Below are 24,514 nucleotides of genomic sequence, written 5' to 3'. Positions count from 1 at the left end.
TCACAGAACTCACCACGACAACGTGGATGGAACTAGAGCGTATCATGCTTAGCGAAATAAGTCAAGCGGAGAAAGACAACTATCATATGATCTCCCTGATATGAGGAAGTGGTCACATGCCCTTTTTTAAAGATTTTATTTGTTTTTTTTTAATATAATTTTTTATTTTTTATAAACATATATTTTTATCCCCAGGGGTACAGGTCTGTGAATCACCAGGTTTACACACTTCACAGCACTCACCAAAACACATACCCTCCCCAATGTCCATAATACCACCCCCTTCTCCCAAACCCCCTCCCCCCAGCAACCCTCAGTTTGTTTTGTGAGATTTTATTTGTTTATTTGACAGAGAGAGAGACAGCGAGAGAGGGAACACAGGCAGGGGGAGTGGGAGAGGGAGAAGCAGGCTTCCTGCCAAGCAGGGAGTCCTATGTGGGGCTCGATCCCAGGACCCTGGGATCATGACCTGAGCTGAAGGCAGACGCTTAATAACTGAGCCACCCAGGTGCCCCTCACGTGCCTTCTTAATGGCCATCCCCCCAGCTACGCCACCCCCCCACCTCCCTTTCCACAACCCTCGGTTTCTTTTTTTTTTTTTTTTTTCTTGAGGGGACTAATTTTTTTGGACCCTTGCAACTGAAAGCAACCTGAGACAAACAAACCTAAACACAGAGAAAGGCTTGATCTCCAGTGAGTCTTCGACGCAGCCCTTTGAAGCCCCTTCCTTAATGGTTTAATTTTAAGGGCAAAAAAGTGACATATTCAAGGTAAGCTTCACTTAGTATCTTTGTACTGTGTGGACACAGATTTTCCGTTATCTGAAAGCTGCTCACTTTGTACCCGACGAGCAAGTCACAAGAAGCTGGACGGCTGCAGGCTGACGAACCGCCATCCAAAAGCCAACCCCAGCTCACCCCCCTGTTACCTGTATGTGTTAGCTTAAATGGGAAAAAAACAATTCCTTTGCAGGGGCGATCGAGTTAAGGACGTTGAGATGGGGAAATGGGCCTGGTTGGTCCAGGCGGGCCCTCCATGCAATCACCGTGTCCTTACAAAGGTAGCAGAATGGTGCTTTTGTTTCGACGAAATGTAAAATATACTTTCCAGTTTCGAGGCTTGACATGGCCTCGAAGCCCACACTGTGCAAAGCGATGACAGCTGCAGCAACAGCAACAAAAACCGCGAGAGCCCACGAAACACAGAGCGGCAGCGAAAATAGGTAAGTCCGCAGGAATAAAAAAGAGAGAGCTCAAGCAAAATTTCTTTGTCATGATCTGCTGTGACTTACTTTGAAAACCGGCAATTAAAATGGAAGAATTAAGCCTTTATCCGGCCTTTCCAGGAAAAAATGGGTTTTTTCAAGAAATCAATGATCTGGTTGATGGAGGAAAGTTCTGCTTTACAGAAGAATGCCGGAGAACACTGAGAGGGAATTGGGAAACCAGCGTTCTGCAAAAATTGAGGAAGCCATTGGCCCAGGCGAGGAAGTTCAGATGATGTTAAAATTGGTGTAAACCGGATATTTCTAGCACACCAAGATAGCACCACACCGATCATTTGTGAACATCAAGGAGAAAAGTCAATGATTTGACTGGGCAAATCAAGCTGTGACCATTGGTGGCTAAGCTCACTAATGGTGTCGTCAGACAGACACCGGTCACTGTGAAGTGCATGATGTCACCTACGATGGTTTCTAGTAACGAGTGAGGACTCCTAGACACCTAGTTCTGGTTCATAAACAAGAGTGGGAGAGAGGATCGGCTTCCATGACACCATGAGAGACACATGCAACAAACCCAGAAGGTGGGCATCTTGCAGGAAAGCCGGCCAGACCCGCGCCACGGTCACGGGCATGAGAACAAAGAGGAAGCTGTCCCTGAGAGAAGGAGCCGCAGGGATCTCGGGCACAGTCCTGGGCTGGGACACGCCAGCCGAAATGGACATTTAAGGGCGCTCAGAGGAACCCCGAGGGGAGGCGGAGGAGAGAGTGAATGGAGGAACGTGAGAAGGCGGCAGCTCCCAACCGCACACAACCAGCTTCCTTCTCAGCACGGCGGGGCGGCCCGTGACTTGGCTTCAGGATTCAAGAGCACGCACAGATGTCCACGGTCTACGCACGGAGCGAGATACCCCAAGGTACTGACAGTGTTCATCTCTGAATGATAGGAGTGACGTGTTTTTACCTTCATATTTATCTGTATTTTCTAACTTCCTAGCATGTTCGTTTACTGTATTTGCAATAATAAAAACTGTATTTTAAAGAACAAGTAGAATCCATTTAGGACTTACTTCAGCCGGTATAAGAAACCCTGGGTGGGGTGTCTGGGTGGCTCAGTGGGTTGAGCCTCTGCTTTCGGCTCAGGTCATGATCCCAGGGTCCTGGGATCGAGCCCCACATCAGGCTCTCTGCTCTGTGGGAAGCCTGCTTCCTCTTCTCTCTCCCTGCCTGACTCTCTTGCCTACTTGTGATTTCTGTCAAATAAATAAATAAAATCTTAAAAAAAAAAAGAGAGAGAGAGAGAGAGAGAGAGAGACCCTGGCTGACTCCCACCAACACAATTAAAACTGCTGAATAAGCACAAACACATCTCCCACCCACCCCGATTTTATTTATTTATTTATTTATTTATTTGACAGAGAGAGATCACAAGTAGGCAGAGAGGCAGGCAAAGAGAGAGGGGGAAGCAGGCCCCCTGCTGAGCAGAGAGCCCAATGCTGGACTCAATCCCAGGACCCTGAAATCATGACCTGAGCCAAAGGCAGAGGCTTTAACCCACTGAGCCACCCAGGCACCCCACAAACACATCTTTTAAGTGTACTCAGAAATAACATAAAAGTTAAACTTTCCTGGGGGTTGGGGGGGCACGGGGAGGAAAAGAGGGAGCCAGAGAAACCAGAGAAATAATCTCAACGTGCATGTTAAAATGTCAAAGGTCAATGCTAAAAGAATTGGAAGAGTATGGAACTTGCAAACTAGTAGCAAGGAATGGGATGAAGGGGAGAGACTGAAACAAGTTAGAAACAAATAATAAGAACCAAAGCATATGGTAGATATGAGCCCAGATACATAGTACGACAATAATGTCAATGGACGAAGTGCTTCAGTTTAAAGGCAAAGATGGTCAAATATATATTTTTTTAATTTTTTACTTTTTATTTTTATATAAAATAGCCTAATCAAGTCTGTAATATAATTAAGCTATAACAGACTTGAAAACTGTATTCAATAAGATTAAACTACCTATAAAGAATATTGCACCCAAAAAATAGGAGACACAAATTCTTCTCAAGCATACATGAAAAGATTTACAAAAATCAACAATATATTGGGTTGTAAACTTGTGAAAGCTTGAGGACACCTTAAAGGAGTTGGAATATGCAGACCTCTATGCCATCATTAGAAATCAAAAGCAGAGATCAGAAAAAGTATATTTTGCATAACTATCAAGGTCAGACTACCGTGGATTTGGTTACAGCAAAAAACGTGGGGCTGTCAGGAAGAGACCTGTTCTCTTTCGCGTTCTCACAGAGGACCGGGAGGGAACGACCACCACTTGTCCAAGGACAAAATTAGCGTTTGAATCTGTACATAAGGGGTTCACTTGGACCTCATGTGATCTTTTCTTCTTTGGAATGTGGGAAATCATTTGTTCCTAAGCAATTCACAGTGTTTTCTGATTCAGCCCTTGTGCTTTTCCAAGCCAAAACGTTCCTTCCCACGGTCCGGCACGATAAAGTACTCAGGACAGCTGGATTTTAAAAACACCCTTGTGAGTTGGGTCTTTGTTAGAAGCAGCAGAGAAAGTCACTAAATTTAGGTCTTCTTTCATATTTTACGTACTCAGAATTGAGGTCCAAGTACTAGCAGCAGAAAATGCACATCAAGGACATGGACATATCAGGTCAGGTAGCCTGTAACCCACTCTCAAAAGAGCTAAACCACAGTCGTTACTTACTGACAAAGGCTACAGAGCTGCTGTGAGGTAACATTGTGTTTGGTGTGATCTGTAGTTCCCTCTGCGTTTATTTGGAAGATATGCCAAAGTTTAGAGAACACGGATGTGAATTTCATGAACACCAGGGGGAAAGTTCCAAAATGTGTCTTTGAATGCAAAAGCGCTCTTGGGAGCCCTTGACCAACCCAGTGGTCAGCACTGCTCTCGGGCTGTAACTTGAACCCGGAGTCATCACCCTAGACACAGTCAGGGTTTTAGGTCTGTTTTTATTGATTTGTACCAACACAACAGCTCTCGCAAACTGGGAGAGCTCATCCACCTTGTTCTGTCTGCCAGTGAAAACAGATCCGAATTCCGAGCAACTGCTCAGTGACCTATGGTAGAATATTGCAGAAAAGGAAGATTCGCACCAAAGAAGTGGCAACAGGATTATAGTGAAGGAATGGAAGGGGACGGCGGGTTCTAAAGCGATTTCGGGAGTAACTGTGTACACGCGGCCCACCACGGGATAATGAAGACTCTGAAAGACCTTCCGTTTCTGGTCTTCTCTGAGCTGCTTAGCTCACACGTGAGAGCAGCTACGGCGTGGGCTCAGGGAACTCCCTTCCAGGCTGTTCCACACCGTGGTACACGGACAATGGCTGTGCTTTTTTGGCGCAGCTGCCCACCTAGACCCGCCTGCACGTGCCTCCAGCCCCAGCCCTGCCCTGCACGCACCCCAGGCCACAGGAGAGCCATATGAAGCCAGGCACTGAGGAGCTTGACCCGAGGGCCCCAAATGAGCACCGGTTCGTGGGCTCCTCAAACTCAATGTCCAAGGCCCAGTTCCTCATCCTCCTTCCCAAGATCTGCTGCTCCCACAGATTTTCCACCGCAAAGTGCAACTGCATTCTTCCCATTGATCAAACCGGAAGCCTTGGACTGAAACGTGACTCATCTCACTTCCTCCCATCCTGCTATAGACTGAATTGTCCCCACCCAAAAGAAAGATATGTTCAAGTCCCAACCCCCAGCCCCTCAGAGTGCGATCTCATTTACAAAATGGATTGTTGCAGATGAGATTAGTGAAGTTTGATGCTGTAGGACTGGAGGAAGGTAGGTAGGCTCCTAATCCCACACGGCTGGTGTCCTCATTAAAGGGGGAATTTGGACACAGAGAGAGCCAGGTGAAGACGAAGGCAGAGTTCGGGATGATGCCTTGGCCAAGGATCACCGAACAGTGACAACAAAACCCATGAAGCTAGGAACGAGGCAGGGAACGCATTCTTCTTCACAGCCCTCATTAGGAACCAACCCTGCTGACACTTTGATCTTGGACTTCTAGACTCCAGAATGGTGAGAAGATACATTTATGTTGTTTAAGCAATTCTGTTTGAGGTCCTTTGTTACGTCCGTCCTAGCAAGCTAATCCACACACCTCATTCCACCCAGCAGCAAATCCTCTGAGCCCTACCAGGCCATCTGACCGTGCCCCCCCCCCACACACACACACACTGTCCCATCCTGCTCCCAGTCTCCACCATCCTTTGCTTGGATCAGTGCAGTAGCCTCCTACCCGGTCTTCCTGTTTCCACCCTAAACCCTTGCCTCCCAACAAGCTATTCCCAGCACAGGAATCCAAGGCTTCTCTTTAAAAATCAAGTGAAGTCACATCACTCTTTTGCTCACCCTCCACTGATGTCCCATCTCACACAGAGCAAAGGCCAGAGGCCATCCAATGGCCAAAAAGGCCTCGCGTGGTCTGGTTCCCTGACCTCACAGCCTTCTACTCTCACTGCTCACTTGCTATTCTTCTTTGGCTGTCTCTTGCATGTGCCGCACTCAGAGGCTGGACAACTGTCCGTCCATCTACCTGGAACATTCTTCCCCAGTATCCACCCGGCCACTCCCTCGTCTCCCTCAGGTCCCGTCTTCTCATGGAGGCCTTCCCTGACCACCTCACACAGCGCCGGGACTCGGTCCTCCTCACTCCGGCACCCAGCCCCAGCCTTCTCCATCGCACGCACCCCTCTCCCCCACGTCTACACATTCTGGGGGAGGTGATGGAAACGGAGGGGGTCATCCCCTCCGTTCGCTGCTGCGCCCACGGCTCTTAGAACAGGGCTTGGAACCCGGCAATCCCTCACCTGCATTTACTGGATGGTTAAAGGAGTAAATGCTTCTCCACCATGACCTCCGGTCAGACCCAAGGAAACCACTCTCCATCCGCGCCGTGACACCAGCACTGAGTCTGACCCTAGTGCGCGGGGCCGCCTGGGAAACGGAGCGCCCAGGTCTGGCCGGGGAAGAGAACGATCCGGACCACCCTAGTCTGCGAAAGGCCAGGGAAGGGCGGTTTAACAGGAAGCAGTGAAGAGCTGCGTGAGATGACGGATAAGACCATAAGGGGAAAGGGATCCTCTGAGCAACTCTGCGGCACGGGAAGAGAGCACTCGAATCTGAGAACGGCTGCTCGCACACAAGGGTGGGTCTGCACAGTGTGGGGTTCAGAGACGCCAGGTCCATACCACGTATTTGAAACCAGCATATTAAAAAAAAAGAAAAAGAAAAAAAAAGATCTACGGTTGTGACGCCTGGGTGGCTCAGTCAGTTAAGCATCTGCCTTCAGCTCAGGTCATGATCCCCGGGTCCTGGGATCAAGTCCCACAGTGGGCTCCGTGTTCCACAGGGAGCCTCCTTCTCAATCTGCCTGCTGCTCCCCCTGCTCTCGCTCTCACTCTCTCTCTCTGACAAATAAATAAATAAAATCCTTAAAAGTTTTTTTAAAAAGAGCTACGGCAATATTGGTATAACTTCCGAAAGAAGTACAGTGTCTTTATCAACCGTATTATCGTTTCATTGTATTAAGGGGAGAGCTCGAACAAAAGCAACACATTCATGGGCAATTCAAAAAAGAAACCGCAAAAAGCAATAAACATGAAAAAAAAAATGTGTCTCACCTCACAAGTCATCAAAGAAACACACATTAGAACAATAACAAAACAATTTTCCTATACACTGGGTAGGATTACTTAAATGATAATATCCAATGAATTTCAGAACAAGCATGGTGGGAGTATAAAATTCGCATAAGCTTTCAAAGGAAAATTTGGCACTATGTATCCAAAGGTTTTTAAAATTCATATTCTATTATTCAATGACAATGTTTATACTTTACTCCAGGCTCACCCTGGAAGGCTTTTTGTACATAAAAGATCGTTGCTCCCGGTGGGTGCCGGAGCTGGGCTGGGAACTCAGGCCTGTCTGCTCCAGAGCTCAGGGACCTACCCGGGTCTCCACTGGCCACACACGCAGGGAAGTGGACGTGCAGGACTAGAAACAGACTTGCCGTGCAGAACTCTCCGTCTAGCAGCAGATGGGGTGCAAAAACGCTTTCCCTGTAAGTGGTGAAATCTGTGCCTTGACCCACAGAACACCTGACCCCAGATAATTCCCAGCCACGTGAGTTCGCTGAGCATTTAAAACCCAACCCCAGAAGGACTTCCAACTGCAGGAGCACATTACCAATTCACATCACAATGATGTACTTAGGAAGGTTATCTTAACAAGAAATTTCCTGACACTCACATGAATAAATGCATGTACACATCTGAATAGATTTCAGGATGCCTGCACTAGAACTCTTTGCTAAAAAGGGCTTGCATGGGAGATACAAAACCCCAATTACTTTGCAGTCTCAAGCTTAAGCAATTTAGCATTATTTTGAAAGCCCTTGTCATCAAAGCAAACAAAAACAAGCCAGGCTTTGCGAGGCTCAGCTCCCCGCCCTGCCCCTCAGCCCAGTGCCATGGGATTTTACAAGGTTAGTCGCAAACGTGGACAAGACAGCTCTGATTCGAGCTGTTCTCTCGGAATTAATACGTTTCGAAGTCGAGAGCCCGGCAAGTGGCGGTGCTAATCAAGCAAGTGACAGTATTAATCTCCTTTGGCTCCGCTCAAAATAGGATATGCCACAGGCGACCCCGAGTCCTTCCCTCCCCTTCTCAAGCCATTAGCTGAACATCATATTTCTTTCTGCCGCCAACGCCGGCGCCACCATCTGCATAATTCCAACAGGGGGAGGGAGCACACATGACGAACACAGCTTATTAACACCATCTGGGAATTTCCATGCTCACCTGTGGCTGGTTTCAAGGGATTCTCCCAATTTCCCAAAAGTCACGAGAAGACAGCCCACAGCCAATTAGCCTGCACGCGTTTGAGGAGGATGACTGGCTAAGAACATTAGGATTTAAATTTAAATCGTGTGTGCGGCGCCTGGGTGGCTCAGTGGGTCAAAGCCTCTGCCCTCAGCTCAGATCGTGATCCCAGGGTCCTGGGATCGAGCCCCACATCGGGCTTTCTGCTCCATGGTGAGCCTGCTTCCTCCTCTCTCTCTGCCTGCCTCTCTGTCTACTTGTGATCTGTCTGTCAAATAAATAAATAAAATCTTAAAAAAAAAAAAAATTTAAATCGTGTGTTACAGTGAGGGAAGAGAGGCTTATGCCCAGTTAAGTTTCAGGAAGTGATTTAAATATGATCAAGCCGTCGGGAAAACACAGGTGTCGTCTTCTGTTGCATAGTTCAGCTACGACAAAGAGCTAGGAATGAACGGGAACCGACGTATCTGATCTCTTGAGACCTGGCCAAGCTCTGCCAGGAAGGAAGGGTTGAAAGAAAAAAACCGCTATGGGGGGCGCCTGGGTGGCTCAGTGGGTTGGGCCGCTGCCTTCGGCTCAGGTCGTGATCTCAGGGTCCTGGGATGGAGTCCCGCATCGGGCTCTCTGCTCAGCGGGGAGCCTGCTTCCTCCTCTCTCTCTCTCTGCCTGCCTCTCTGCCTACTTGTGGTCTCTCTCTGTCAAATAAATAAATAAATAAAATCTTTAGAAAAAAACCGCTATGATCAGGGGAGTCGTTCTCCATAAACAAGGGTGCCCTAGGGATTACCTAGCGATCACAGACCTAAGGTCTATCTACAATCACTTATCAAAATGGAGAGATGTCTCTCAACTCTAATGTCCACCCCTAAAAGCTCTAAGCACCCCTAGATTTAAAGGCCAACAGCCTGGCAATTTCCCTTTTAAAGGTCCTCCGCTATTCCATCCACAGGCCCCTGTGCCCTCCCATCCAGGTTTTAAGAATCTTTAGGATTCTTCTCTGCACGTTTGCAGGAATCCAGAGTCATCTCTGAGTAGCTTACAGGAACAAGAACGGAGGTGCAGGATTGCAGCTCTTGTCAAGCACAGAGCCGGAATCTTCTCTGCTTAGTTTCCAGACCCGAAATGCATCCTGGTTTCTCTTCTTTCTGGATCAGCCCACGTGCTTCGGGAGGACGCCGAGGCCTCTCGTTCTGAGTTGCAGATTCTGGCGCAAATCTCGGGATCTCTATTCCCTTTGGACAAGGAAGTTAGGGAAGAAATTACCTTGGAAGCCCTTTCCCACACTGCTCCACTGGGCATAACTCCATCAAGCCAGTGACCACCTGGCCCAGGGACAGCCGATCAGCAGGCTGACCGGCGACCTAAGACAGTCTCGGAAGCGGGGGCCTTGGGAGGATGGTGAGTTCCAAGGACAATTAAGACGCAACCTGGAGACGGAACTTGATGGCTGGGAGAAGTGACACCTGCTGTTTTCATGACACACACAGGACAGCGTAATGTCTGCCAGGACTTCTGGGCCTGGGGAAGGCACGGGAGCTAGTGACATGAAATCACAGGGGTTGAATATCGAATAGCCCCCCAAAGAGAGTGAGAAGGTCCCATTGAGTAGAAGAAAGAGGGTAGGACTGCCTCCTGTCAGGGTGGAGGCGGCCTTTCTCAGACTCCCGTGTACATGTATCCGACAAGAAAACCCTAAATACCTAAAGAAACATGAGTGAGTCACTCCTCTTCAAGCCAAAGTGCCTGAGGAGGACATTAATTAAATGATATTTAAATTAACAGTGAAGAGTAAAAAGGGTGTCAAAATTAATTTACAACTGAATTATCATTATACAATTATTTGTATATTAGTAACTTAAATACTTTCCCTTTAAAAATTCCATTTCAGGGGCGCCTGCGTGGTTCAGTGGGTTAAAGCCTCTGGCTTCAGCTCAGGTCATAATCCCAGGGTCCAGGGATCAAGTCCCGAATCAGACTCTCTGCTCAGCAGGGAGCCTGCTTCCCTCTCTCTCTCTGCCTGCCTCTCTGCCTACTTGTGATCTGTCTCTCTGCCAAATAAATAAATAAAATCTTTAAAAAACTATTTAAAAAATAAAAATAAAAATTCCATTTTTTAAGTTAAATCCAATTAATTAACATATAGTGAATTATTTCAGAGGGAACGTTGAGTGATCCATCAGCTGCGTGTCACACGCAGTGCTCGTCCCATCACGTGCCTCCTTGATGCCCATCCCCAGGGACCCCATCCCCCCACTTCCCTCCAGAAACCCTCAGCTGGTTTCTTATGATTGAGGGTCTCTTAGGTTCTGCTCCCTCTCTAATTTTGTCTTATTTTATTTTTCCCTCCCTTCCCCTGTGATTCTCTGTCTTCTTTCTTAAATTTCACGTATGAGTGAAATCGTACAATTATTTCTCTCTGATTGACTTATTTCACTTTCTAAGAATGATAATTATACTTTATATATATTGAGATATATTCCTTTAACATAATGCAATCTAGACACAGAACTAATCTCACTGTTGAGGAGTAACCTTATGTAACGTATACAAATTTCTATGGATTGTCTTTCACTGCAGATATATCTAAAATGGTCCGGTGGAAAAATGGGAGATTATTATCTCCAGATGTGTTTTAATAAAGGTAACTGACGTGCAACGAGTGTTGACTGCTTGTGACAACTGCTTTTGAGAGACTGAGTATATAAACAGACCATGGCCCGAGCCTATGTATAAAAATAGGACTCTGACCCCTAACTCAGTAACCAGCCCAAGAAAGGAGCCCATTCCCTGCATAACCAGCCCAGGAAGCTAGCCTGCTCTTTGTAAGTCAGACTTGTAGGGAGTCAACCACTATCTCTAATAACCAGCAGGAAGCCAAACCATGACTTCTGTAACAACCGGTCCAAAATGGCCAGGACTTGATTAATAACTGGCAGCTTCCTGTATTTTTTTCCCACTTTCAACTTAGGACCAACCAGAACAGCCAAATGCTCACCCCTATCCAACAACACAGAATGCCTTGCTTCCAGCTAGCTCACCTCCTGCTTCCCCGGGCCAAGGACCCAGGGTGCCCTGAGCCATCCCTGTTCTCCTGGTAAACCTTTCCCACTCCTCAGTGGGTTGCCTTGGAGTCTCTGCCAAACAAAAGTGGTGGCGGCTGACTACAGCAAATCAGAGGTCAAGAGCCGGGTTTTATCCTCATTGAGTTGATCTTGTCTACTTCCATGCTTTTATGGACACCTCCAAAAAGAATTCTTATAAAAACAAGCAAAACAGGGGCGCCTGGGTGGCCAAGTGGGTTAAGCCTCTGCCTTCCGCTCAGATCATGATCTCAGGGTCCTGAGTTTGAGCCCCGCATCGGGCCCTCTGCTCGGTGGGGAGCAGGCTTCCCCCTCTCTCTCTGCCTGCCTCTCCGTCTACTTGTGATCTCTGTCTGTCAAATAAATGAATAAAATCTTTAAAAAAAAAAAAAAAAAAGCAAAACAGTAAAGCAAAGAAGGTAAAGGTGTGGTGACCATCATTAGCACACGTGGACATCAGAGCCTCCAGCACTGACCTCTGTGCCATCTTGTCTGAAAGGATGACTCGTGTCCAAGTCTGTCCTCCGTGTGCATACGTTTAAGAGTCATTTCTGAAAAGTGGTGTTTCCACAGTGTACTCTCTCCTCATCAAAATTTCCAACATGCTTCCATACAATACGATGAAAAGATTTATTTAAAAAAAAAGTTGGGCCAACCTAGAACCCCCCCCACAAGTCATCACAAAAATTAGAAATAGAAAAATGCAGAAGACATCCTTACTCTATCTTCCGAATTTCTTTTTTTTTTTAAGATTTTATTTATTTACTTGACAGAGAGAGAGATCACAAGTAGACAGAGAGGCAGACAGAGAGAGAGAGAGAGGAGGAAGCAGGCTCCCTGCCAAGCAGAGAGCCCGATTCGGGACTCGATCCCAAGATCCTGAGATCAGGACCTGAGCCGAAGGCAGAGGCTTAACCCACTGAGCCACCCAGGAACCCCCGAATTTCTTTTAAAGAGTCTATTAAGAAACATGAAACTAATATTCCAATGAAAGAGGGAAAAGACCAGAGCCAGATGTCAACAACTCCCCATTTCTCACCGAACCTCAAGCACGTCCCTTAAGGCCCCCGCTGTGGGGCTTCTTCACGCACTGGCGGCCCCCGGGTGACGACACCCCAGGAAGGGGGAGAAGGACCATGGCAACAGAGAAAAAGCACTAAAATAATGAAAGCAACACAATTTTCCTTTTCCTCCCCAGAATCATCACTCACGGAAGGAATGAGTACATAGAAATCCAGATGCGGAAATTAAGCGAAAAGCCTCACAAACAGGAAACTGCGAAGGAGGAAGCCCTGCACGAAAATTAGTTACCCAAGGATCGCGGGTCATTAAAACCCAAGCACACACCCCGCCAACGGTCTGTGGGTCTGGTCTGAGAAACATGCTTTTCACCACATGCCTCGAACCTGTCTGCAGGAATTAGCTGAGAAGCAGAAAGGGGGCATTTTAGATTTTCATGATACATTAACGAACAAGGTAATACTCTTGACAGAGAGAGAGAAACACTCCTCGGGTCAAAATACAAGCCACGTAACCGGCCTCGGCAGGCCCACCGCGCAGCAAGGTGGCTCATCGGAGGCCACGCCGACACGGACATGGTTACTGCTTGCGCTGTCCTTGGCGGATGCCTGGTAGACCTCCCGTCTCAGAAGAGTCAAGCCTTTGTCTGGGAGTCGAGAGTTACTAGGATCTCTTAATTGCAGGATCAGCTACAATAAGATCCTGCCTTTTGAAAAGCTTAGTAACTCATTGTCCAGTTCGCAACGATTCCATGTACAAAGCAAGAACACGAGGGGGTGTAGGTTTCCCATGCAGTAGGATATTTTATGGTCAGGAACGTGTTCCCAGACCTGTTCTGTGGCATCTTTTGGCCAATCACCAGAGCCAGTGCGGGGGGTGGTGGGTGCAGCACAGACACCCCGCCCCGCCCCCACCCCCGCCACTTGCAAGCGTCTTCTCAATGTGGCCAGGCCTCCTGAAGACAGCTTGAGCAGTAACTAGCTCGGGGTCACCGTTAGGGGTTGAACGATGACCCTCAAAAATTCCTATGTTGAGGTCCTAGCCCCCAGCACCTCTGAATGCAGACCTTATTTGGAAATAGAGTCATTACAGATGTCAACAGTTAAAATGAAGCCATTACGGTGGGCCCTAATCCAATCTGATGTGTGTCCTTATGAAAGTGGTAAATGTGGACACGCAGAAGACAAAGGGACAGAGACAGGCAGCTACTGCATGCAATCGCTTATATGTGGAACCTAAATATAGATATGTCTGTAGTCAACCTCACAGAAAAGGAGCACAGACACCATCACTGGGGGTAGGAGGCTGGGGAAACAGGGAGAGGTTGGTCAAAGGTACACACTCGCAGCTGGAAGAAGCAGGTCTGAGGATGTGTGAGGATGTGACAGCTCATGTGGCACAGGATGATGACAACTGACAACACTGCGGACTAGTGGTCCTGAAAGTGTGCTCCCCACCCAGCGACATTAGCAGCAGATTCTCTGGCCCCACCTCAGACTTAATAAATCAGAGGGGTAGGGTCCAGTTCCTGTGATGGAATGAATAAGTCTTCCCTGTGCTTCTGATGCCTGCTAAGGCATGAGAACCTCTCCTACACTCGAAGCCAGGAGGCAACTTGGTTCCACCTGACTGCAAGTTCAATTGAGACTGCCCCAAAATGTGGTGGTAAGAAGGATTCTGAAGCAGACTCTGAGCTCTAACTTTAAAAGGAGGAATCTTGGGGCACTTGGGTGGCTCAGTGGGTTAAGCCTCTGCCTTCGGCTCAGGTCATGATCTCAGGGTCCTGGGATCAAGCCCCGCATCAGGCTCTCCGCTCAGCAGGGAGCCTGCTCCTTCCTCTCTCTCTGTCTTTCTGTCTAATTGTGATCTCTGGCTATCAAATAAATAAATAAATAAAATTTAAAAAAAATAAAAAATAAAAGGAGGGATCTCATGGGAAAGAGAGAGCAGGGGACTGAAGCCGGCAAGCCACCCGTCAGCCATCCCACAAGTCTCACCATGAGTCCCAAGCAATCACCACTGCATCTGCCGTCACATCAATGATTCCAAATAAAACAAGTCCCAAATTTCTGAAATGACTTGGTCCCTCTATATACTGACATAAAAATTAAAAGAAATAAATTAAGAGCTTGCTTTCAGTTCTGAGACAAAATTCAAAATGAAATGAGTACAAGACAGCAGTGTTTTTTCTTCTACTGAATATTTATTTCCCCCTTTTCTCTCCATACTTTGCTTCTCTCTCTGGACGGCATCATTTTGGTGATGGGATAAGAGAAATGGAGTTGTACTTCACCTAATTCAGGAAAACAATGTACAAAATGTGAACTCATAGGATCACTGCAGTCAAAAGTTACTATTTTCATTGCATTTATATGATAAAGGAGAGTCTTTGGTTTTTAAAAGGATTTACAAAAGCGTCCTTTAGGGCGCCTGGGTGGTTCAGTGGGTTAAGCCGCTGCCTTCGGCTCAGGTCATGATCTCAGGGTCCTGGGATCAAGTCCCACATCGAGCTCTCTGCTCAGCAGGGGCCTCTTTCCTTTCCTTCCTTTCTCTCTGCCTGCCTCTCTGCCTACTGTGATCTCTCTCTGTCAAATAAATAAATAAAATCTTTAAAAAAAAATTTCTAAAAAAAAAAAAAAAAAAAAAAAAAAGCGTCCTTTAGAAGATTGTATTCCTCTGAGGTAGTTCGTATCTGATTAAATTTTTTTAACTTTTTAAAATTTATTTATTCTTTTTAAGTAGGCTCCAGGCCTCACGTGGGGCTCAAACTCACAACCTTGAGATCAAGAGTCACATGCTCTACCAATGGGCTCAAACTCACAACCTTGAGATCAAGAGTCACATGCTCTACCAATGGAGCCAGCCCTTGATTTGGTTTATTTTAAAAATCACCTACTGCTTGCTGTTACTTTCAAATCTGAATTTCTGGGATCAAGGACTACAGCCGGAGGGGAGCCCACCAGTGAAGCTTCTCTTCCCACCCTGCCTACAACCAGCACCCCCTCCGGGTCAGGCAGAGTCGCTGTTGTCTCTCAAAGTGCTTTCCTTTACCCTACCCAAAGCCCTGCCCTCCCCCACACCCAGGTAACATCTTCCCTTCCTTTGGACCCCATGCTCTGGCCCCTTTGCCTCCTCATCTGCTTTCCTGTCCAACCCAAACTCGGGTGGGGTGCCTCGTCTCTCTACCTCCGTGGGTTCCAACCTCTGCCTTTACTTCCCCTAAAGTTGCATATGTGGTCCAATGGGTCTTGCATATTTCCATCCTGCCCCACCCTCCACCTCCAGGGAGGCGTCTTCCATCGAATCCCCCACAGCAGCAAAGCAATGAGCCAACAAATTCAGCTTGAGAACAGGTTCCTTGCTGGGAGAGCGCGTCCAGTTTGCTCCTCTTCCATTCCTTCCTGGGAGCCTTGCACGCAAAGCACAGGCTCCAACTGGAATGACTAAATTTCTTACCTGTGAAGGGTCATTCCCAGCCTCAGGGAAGCACTCAGAATGATCTGGGAACCGCAGAGAATCTGCACAATGTGCACAGAGTGAGAAAGCAGGAAATCTGGATTCTGTCACTCAGCAGCCCCTAATGAAGTATGTGGCCTAGGGCACTGTGTCTCTGGTCTGCACTTGGGCCACAGGAGCTCTCCATCACCATTCTTAGCAGTAATTCACACGAGGATCTCCTAAACCGGCTTACAGCATCAGCAAACCTCGGCACAATCTGAATGGTATTATTAATCTTTTGCCCTGTCCTCCTAAGATATTCCTCTGATCCTTACATTTTCTAGTACAAATGACAGGAGGCATCTTTATCTTATTTATAGCTCTAAATAAATTGGTATGAGCATCAACCAAACATATTTATTTTATTTCCCAAGAAATATACCCCCAGAAAATGTCAAGGAAATGATCTTTGAAAAATGCACATCCGAATGCAATATAAAATATTTAAGGGAATGACTGTGCTCTTGGTTTCCATTTTCTGTTAGATTATTCTACAGGCTCTTGTAAAAGTCAAGTCAGGGCTTTTAAAGGCGGAAAATGGCCACGAGTTAAGAAAAGGCTTCAAAGCCCCGGGGTTCTCCTTGATTTCCCTTTTACTTTCAGCATTTTGCCTTGAATGAGTAACCTCAAATAATGGAGATATTAAAAAATGGGTGGGCAGTACTTAGCAAAGTAAAACTCAGACAAAGACAGTAAGAACCCAGCCAGTCACCAATGGCTTGAAAATTCATGGCTGCGCTCAGCGCTCCTTGATAAGATGTCTCTCGCTGCCACTTCAGGCATGTTCTTCCCATCCATCCCCTTCCCGAAACCCTCTACAGCGAATTACGTGGTCAACAAAAGGAATTCCTGAAAAGATTACTATTGGAATCTCACCACAAATCCGTTCAACTTGGGTGGCCAGGGAGTGAACACTCATGTAGGTTAATTCATGCAACCCTCCAACATGTTGGTGGTGGTGGTAACCACCATCTTACCACCCGCTTCCTGGGGTCAAGTAATGGAAGCACAGGCAAGTCAAATATGTGGCTCAGCACAGCAGGGGAGTGGCCAAGCCAGAGTCGGACCTGCCTGGCCCCAGAGCCCGAGTGCTCGGCCACCCCGATACAACACCCCGACCAACACCGTCAACCCACAGGCGCTGATATTGGTCTCATAAATGATGCGTTAGGTGAAAATTTTCAAGGAACTGAAGTTCGTCAAACTCATCTGTAAATTGCATTGGTACAAGTGGCTATCATGCAGAGCAGAAAGGTGGGGCTCATAAAAAAATGAGGACTTCCTCCGGATCTATCTGTAAGAATGATCCAGGGAGGATGAGAGCTCCCATGGGGACACTCCAAGACCAAGTCCTGCTGCCCAGGCAGTGAAAGCAGACCCGTGCAGGCAGCCCTGAAGAAGCTCCCGGGGATCAAGGTAGCACCCTGCTCAGAGCTCCTGGATGGCCAGCGTGGAGTAAGGCTCGTCTAGGGGCACAGCTAGAGGACAAGACCATAGTTTGGGGCAGCTGTGAGATGACCTAACTCCAACCCTCATCTACCTGGCTGTACAGACCTTCTTTAGGTACCTGGGAAACTGAGGCTCCTATGTCAAGACATTCCACGCTGGCCTCTTATCACTGGGACCAGGAGTGTCTAATGAGGTCCAGCCATCACCAGTTCAACAGCAGCCCCAGGCAGCTCCTGAGGTCTGCCATGCTGGCCTCAGTTCTTGCCAGCCGGATCATTATTTGCTGTGGGTCCAACCCAGTGGGGAGCAGAGATGTTCTGTAGCTCTGGCCCTGGGGTCAAGGGAACAGATCTCCGGGTGGACTGCTGGTATTCTATGCCAGAAGCCCAGACACAGGGGCAGTGACTGCAGGCATTTCTATTGTCATCAAACAAGGCTTACGGATTATCAAAAAGGGCTCCCATAAGTGCAAATAGTGACCTATTAATCATCACGATGGCTATTAGACATAAGCTCTCAATGGTGACATTAAAGGTATCCAAGCAACATGGATAGGTTGGCCAAGATATTTTTTAAAACATTCTGCGGGAAGAGGGTACAAGAATCCATTGATGGCTGAACCCTTTCCCTGTGGGAAGATGTGTGACAACAGCCCGAATCCGTCCTCCCCTTCCAAGGTAGGGCCTTGGACCGGGAGGATTTTGTTTGTCTGATGCTGGCAGGTCAGGGCGATAGCATTTGCTTCCACAGTCCTGACATTGGCCTCAAGCTTCCTTCTGCACAGTGGGGACTCAGAATACTTAAGGGGCAGGAGCTGGGACTTCATTAAGCTTCATTAAGCTCAGAGCTTAATGAACACTTTGGGACCTGGTGGCAAGTAAAGGCTTGTGTGGGGCCGAAACTGGTTTGAGAACGGCATCACAAAAACCAAGGAGCAAAATGTCAAGGACCTGAGCTGCCTCAAACTTCTCTTGCTACTACCCAAATCAACCAAGAAGAACCCAAGACGTGCACATGACCAAAAGGGCCTAGGTCCATTTGGGCCATGCCTGTGCCTGTACTATTCATGCGAGAAGATCTAGGGCAAGTTTCCTCAGTTCTGGAGACGCCACCCAGGCTAAGGACAGCTACCACTACCCCCCATGGAGTCACCAGAAGAAACCCCCCAAAGCCAGGAGGTCACATTCAAGGTTGCACCACAGGGAGAAGGCCTAGACAGAAAAACAAAACAGAACAAAACAATTTCGACACAGAATTGCTTCTCCCTGGTTGACCCTACATAAGGAGAAGCCAACCTGAAACAAGTGACGAGGCGTGGACACTGGTCTCTGCTCCGTGGGATGTGGTTTGTTAATGTTGTCAAGAGTAAGGCTCACTTCAAGAGATACCAGGTGAAGTCTAGAAAAGGAGAGAGTAAAACGGTAACTATGTTTGGAAGCACTTGGTAATTCAGGATCGAGAGAAGCCCCGTGCACCTAAACACAGGACGACAGTTCGTGTGACCAACAGGGACATCGTCTGTCACATTGCTGATGCCCATAGAGAAGGGGACATGACGGTCTGCCGGTCACGCTCACACCCTCGCAGTCTGGGGTGAAGGCTGGCCGGCCCAGCGATGCCGCCGCCCGGTACACCAGCCCGCGGGGGACCCGCACGCTCCCGGCAGGGACGAGATTCACGAAGGCCAAGCGGAGGCGACGGGAGAGGAACACAAAGTGGGCGGCACTGGTGGTCAGCCTGGAGCTTTGCCTGCTACTTTTTGGGGAAGCTTTTTAAATTATTTATTTGAGAGAAAGAGAAAGCATGGGTGGCGGGGAGGGAGAGAGAATCCTCAGGCGGACTCCCCGCTGCCTGCGGAGCCCAGTGCGGGGCTCGATCCCGGGGCCCTGAGACCACGAGCTGCGCGGACGTCCAACGCTGCCCCGACCGAGCCCCGCAGGCGCCCCTTCAGCGGCTCGCTGGGCGCAGAGCTTGCAGGAACAACGACCGGGAATAACGTCTCGGAGCTGCGGGCGGGGGTCGTCTACCCCTCGCGGGACCTACCGAAGGGTGCCCGGGACGGCGCGGGAGGCCGGCGCGCCAGGCGGGAGGCCGCGGGCAGCACGTCGCGGGCCGGAAGGTCGCAGACCAGGGTTGCCGTCGCGGAAGAGGACGAAGGTCGGTCGGACAGGAGCAGCTCGCTCGGTGCGCAGAGAGCCAGGGGGTCCACACCCGCGGGAGGACACGCGGCCGGCGGGAGCCCGGCCCGTGGGAAAAGCCGGAGCGGAGCCGTCCCGCGTGGCCGCGACCCAGAAGCGCCATCTGGTCGCTCAGGAGAAGGCGAGCTGCCGCAGCGCTCAGGAGCGGGCTGCCGAGAGCTGCTAAACCCGACCACGACTTCCTACGGAGACTTTCCAGATAGGGACAGGAATTACTTACTCCCCAAGCCAGAGAAGGGCAGAGGAAGGGAGGAAGGAAGGAGAAAAGCTCTTTCCCTCTGCCCTGAGACGAATGTCGTCCGCAGGTCCCACGACAAACAAGACGACTCTCCGAATTGCAGCTCCCTAGGTGGCGAAGGAGCGTCGGTGGTCCTCAAAACCCAGCTTCAGGATTTGGGGCTCTTTCAGGGTGTTTGCTTAAGCCAAGCTCCCTGGGCGGCCCCTTTATACCCAAGACCCCGCCGCAGGCCCCACCCCGGCCGGCTCTCATCATCCCCCGACGTCTGCAGAAAAAGCGCCGCATCTCAGGAGGAAGGCGAATGGCCCAGGCAACAAAGGAGGGTCCCAGCGACCCAGCCAGGGTGTGTCCACCGAAGGACGTTGGCCTGGAACAAGGCGCGCTGTGGGACAGAACCTTCAGGTCAGGAGCTCACGGGAGACACAGGCCGGTTTTCTGTCGAACTTCCACAACCTTCCAGCAGTGCCCCAAGGTCTGACCATTCAACAGGCTCCAAAGCCCAGACCACAGAGGACACAAGCCAAGGGGTCACGGTCACGCATGCAGCTTTCCAAATCCCAAGTCCTGACCCAGAAGATAAAGAGGAATCTGTGTGTCCGTCAATCCCAGGAAAATGCCCTTCCCCTGTTCAGACCACTTCAGAAAAGACCCTAAAGAGAAGAGGTTGTTTGGAGCGAGGTGAGACGGCACAAGAAAACCCAGACTCGGGGGTGACCAAACCTCACAGAGATTTTCTTGCTGGGGTGGGTTACAGCTGCTGCACCATCAGATCTATATGCCATCTAGGATGTGTCCAGTAAGGTGGCCACAGCCAGGGAAGAGAGGACAAGAGGGTCACACAGGTTGGTGTAACGGCTTCTCCCCACACCACCATCCCCAGTGCCACCGTCCAGCCTACCTGCTGGGAAGCCTGGGTAAGTGGGAAGAGTCTGCTCCAGGAGGGAAGGCCTCTGCGTTATGGTCTGTGTACGGGACTGATCATGAAGCCGTACTCCCCAAGCCCTCTCTTCTGTCCCCTGAGTTTGCACGCCTGAGTTCCCCCAGAGGTTCCTTCTGTGTAGGATCACAGTCCTTCCGGATTGTACATGCTACCTGTAAGGGATGGAATGCACGGTTTTTATCAACGCCACTTTAAGGTACTGACCTATGGGAAGCAATTCTAAAAATCCAGAAACCATTCCTGACCAGTCAGGGTTCAAGTCAGGAGACAGAGAAAGGTAAGGAAATCCACGAAGAGCTAGAAAGAGAACAGAAGATGAACGTGAAAAAAGAAAAGAGAATAAATGTGACTAGGAGCCTAACAAGGGTGGAGACAGGAAATGAACTGCTAACCCGGCAGGGGGAACCAAAGCCAGAGGCTGGTGAGTGCAAGGCCGAGGGCGGAGTGGGGGGTAGGGAGAGGGGGAGGTGGTGAAGAAGCAACCAAAGGAGCTGGAGAAACAGGGGTGACCGGGATGCCTGCTTTTCTGAGCTGAAGAGCCTCGGGCATCACTGAGAACCCAAAGCGTAGAGAAGGGGGCATCCCCACGCGTGCCTTGAACTGGAAGTCCAAAGACCTCAATAACGAGTTCAGTTCTAACTTCGACCTCCTGCACGCCAAACCCTCCACGCACTCCTGTGCCTGCCACCCCTCCCTGCCTGAACTGGCCTCCACTGTTTACCCCAAAGGAAAGAAAGAATCTATCAGAACCCTTCCTCTGAGCTGGTTCCTGGGTTCCTACCTGGTCCCCTGTTCTGGGGTCAGCCACACCTGGCGTGAGGGCGAGGTCTGTCTTTCCCTTTCTTAATTGCCTACAGTACGGGCCTTCGACTTGACCTTTCGTTGGAGTTCTCTCTGTCTGCAATCTTGGATTTTTCTTAAACCACTTCAAGAAAGTGCTCTGCATCTTGTTCTGCCTGCCTTACTTTAGATATCGGATAAAACCTTGATTCTCAGCATGAGAACATTTATCCCAACAGGTCACTTTTTGAAAAAGGTTAAAGCAATTGAAAGAAGCCTTTTCCCTGATATCAAAGCCATAGACTTGGATGATTTTTTTAGGCCAAAAGAAACCCACTGTTAAAAAAAAAAAAAAAGGAAAGGGGAAAAAAAGACATTTCCTGAAAAGAAAACCGCCTGCTGCTTTTTCTTAGCCCTGAAAATTACTAGTTCACAAGGTGAATCTCCCTATAAATAAACTCAGCACGGATGGGGAAATAAATCATTTGACTGTCTACATTCTACATTTTTTTCTTTGTGACAGTCATCTTGTTGAAAAGGGCCATTATTTTTTGTGTTAATGGAAGTGCTCATATGCTATCTAAAATATATGGGAAGTTTCATCTTTTCCGTGCATTTTATTCTCTTAAGCTAATAATTTTCCGCAGAAGTGCCCCAAATTAGGTTAGAGGTATAAATGTCTACATTTCAGAGGTATGAGTAATGAAAAACCTTACTGAAGTCACCTTCAAATGACCTTGACATTGTCTTGTCCTCTCACTGTTTCAGACACTCTACTACCTAAATCAACGAACCACCAGCCTTCCAGGGATGGGTCACCCCTTAGCAACCACATGTCCCAGACTGTCCTTTCTTTTCCCCCCAGACTAAATGTCCAAACAAGCTGCTCTCCACTTTATCTGGAAAATATTCCCACCAGAGCTCCAGCCAGAGCCAGATCTGATATCCATCAGATCGCTCCACCAGCTGGCGGCCCTTCCGTTGGGTCAGCCCCTGTGCCGGACCCCCAGCTATAGCCATTTCTGCAGATTGTCTCTGCTCCCTCTTCTTGATCCACTCCAGCCTGGCTTCCACCTGCCGTGCTCCGTCTGGACTGCTCTCCCACGATCGCCAGGGACCACCGTGTTCCAGAAGGCACAGTCAGTTCGAGGCTTTGTCTCAAGCAACAGTCAGCAGCGGCAGACCCGGAGTGCCCCTTTTGATCTCCAAATCGCTCTGCTCTGTTTCCCCCAACACCGCACTCCTGTGGCTTTGCTCCTGCTCTTCTGATCCTCCTTCAGGGGCCTTTGCAAGCCCCTCACCTTTCCGTGTCCTTAAACATTGTCATCTCTGAGAGCTCTCTTCCCCTGTCCTCATGCTATAGTCTCACCCACCAAACGATGCTCAGATGACCGCATCGGGCCCCAGCTCTTGGGGCTGATCGGTCCTTCTAGCACAAGACCTCTCCGGAAGCGCAAACTGTCCATATCCAGAGCTCAACCCAGCACCATTCCATGTTGCGATGCCCGCGATTCCAACGGCTCCCGGATCCCCTTCCCGGTGTACCCTAGAGACGGCACTCCGAAACACGCACGCGTCCAATCAGAAACGGGGATGTCCCCTTCAGTCCCTTCTCTCACTTCCACCTTTCCTCCCTCCTCCGCCACATTGGCCACGTCTGCCTGCTTGGGCCAGGCCCACCCGACCAGTGTAGCGGCTGTCCTGCCTGGCCCCACCCAGCCCACCTGCCTTGCGGGCGCCCTCCCTCTCCTCCTTTCTCATCACCCCTGCGGCAGGAGTGAACCTGCCCGAACCTAAATCCCTTCCTGGCGCTCCATTGCTTCCAAACTTTGAAAGTCTTAAATACGTCTTATTGTCTTTAAGAGGCAACCTGAACTCTTGGCATAACTCAAGCTGCTCCCAGATGCGGGCTCTGCCTCCTCTCCAGCCTCGGCTCTCCGCCCTCCTCTTCCTACCTGCTCCCCTCTCCCTCTCCCTCTCCCTCTCCTCCCACTCCTGTACAGAAGCTGCTCCGCAGGCTTCAAACAGTGCCCCCTCCCCCACGCACTCCAACTCCTACACACTCCAGCTCACAGCTCAGGCCTGTGGCCAGTTCCCACATACACTTTGAGCTATATATTTTTTTTTAAGATTTTTTAAATTTATTTGACAGACAGATACACAGTGAGAGAGGGAACACAAGCAGGGGGAGCAGCAGAGGGAGAGGGAGAAGCAGGCTTCCTGCAGAGCAGACAGCCCTATGTGGGGCTCGATCCCAGGACCCTGGGATCATGACCTGAGCCAAAGGCAAACGCTTAACGACTGAGCCACCCAGGTGCCCTGAGCTATAGTTTCAAGGATACTTCCCTTTGGCAGGATTTTCCTGAGCATCTAAGATGGGTCCCGTTGTGATGTGTTCCCTTGGCACCCATCCTAATAATCATTACACTTGATTTTGAGTCTTTTCCTAAATGTTCTTTTTTCCCATGAAACACTACAACACATACCGCCAGAACTACTTTGTTCCGTACCACAGCCTCGGGACAAAACAGACCCTGGAGAATGGTAAGCACTAGACAAATATTCTACAAGTATGGGGATGAATGCATCAAAAAGTAAATTAAATCTCACCACCTCCATAAAGCCTGATCTCATTGATCCAGGAGAAATCAGGGTTTCTCCAACTTAGTCCAGACAATTCCTTGTTATGGAGGGCTATTCTGTGCATCACAGAGTGTCTAATAGCATCCTCTAACACCAGAAACACCCCTACCCATTTATGAAGATCACAAATGTCTCGAGACATTGCAGCATGAGACTTGAGAACCACTGACCCATGCTGGCCTCTCTCCCTTCTCAAAACACCTTCACTGCCACTTGTAATCACTTCATCGTTCTTTGTCTGGTCATGTGTATAGTAGTCTGGCCACCCCAAAGGACTGAAAAGTCCTTGGGAGCGTGGCCTGTCCTCTGCCATCTCCCCCAGGACTGAATGTAACAAAAGGAATTGGCGTATGTGTCCAATAGTGGAAAGGAGTAGAAAGCCGAGATCACCATTCTTCTCGGCCGGTAGAATTCGGACACTCCGTTCTAACATTATCCTCCCTACCCAAACACGTGGACATTGGAAAATTCAGTCTCAGAAAGCCTTTCCTGAACTCCCAGTTGCATATGGTGCTTACGATGGGTAATTTTATGTGTCCGCTTGAACTGGCTGTAGGTAGGGCAAGCATA

General features: G+C 49.0%; 1 protein-coding gene across 7 annotated transcripts in view; it reads right to left on the bottom strand.

Moving 5' to 3' along the window:
* ATPSCKMT (ATP synthase c subunit lysine N-methyltransferase) overlaps window positions 1-24,514 on the bottom strand; it is a gene marked incomplete at its 5' end in the record, with an annotated part of 240,472 nt that overhangs the window by 89,837 nt on the left and 126,121 nt on the right. Inside the window, one exon of one of the 7 annotated variants that reach the window (XM_082725170.1) lies at window positions 20,290-20,673. The exons of the other annotated variants lie outside the window; for them this stretch is intronic. Coding sequence (XP_082581296.1) covers window positions 20,560-20,673 — 114 coding nt within the window. The 3' untranslated portion in view covers window positions 20,290-20,559. Of the gene's footprint in view, window positions 1-20,289; window positions 20,674-24,514 lie in introns of those variants that run through there. 7 annotated transcript variants of the gene reach the window in all.

This window comes from Mustela nivalis, assembly GCF_964662115.1.
Source record: "Mustela nivalis genome assembly, chromosome: 3".
Classification (NCBI taxonomy): Eukaryota; Metazoa; Chordata; class Mammalia; order Carnivora; family Mustelidae; genus Mustela; species Mustela nivalis.
Note: the sequence above shows the minus strand (reverse complement) of the source record. Positions and strands in the feature narration are given on the sequence as shown.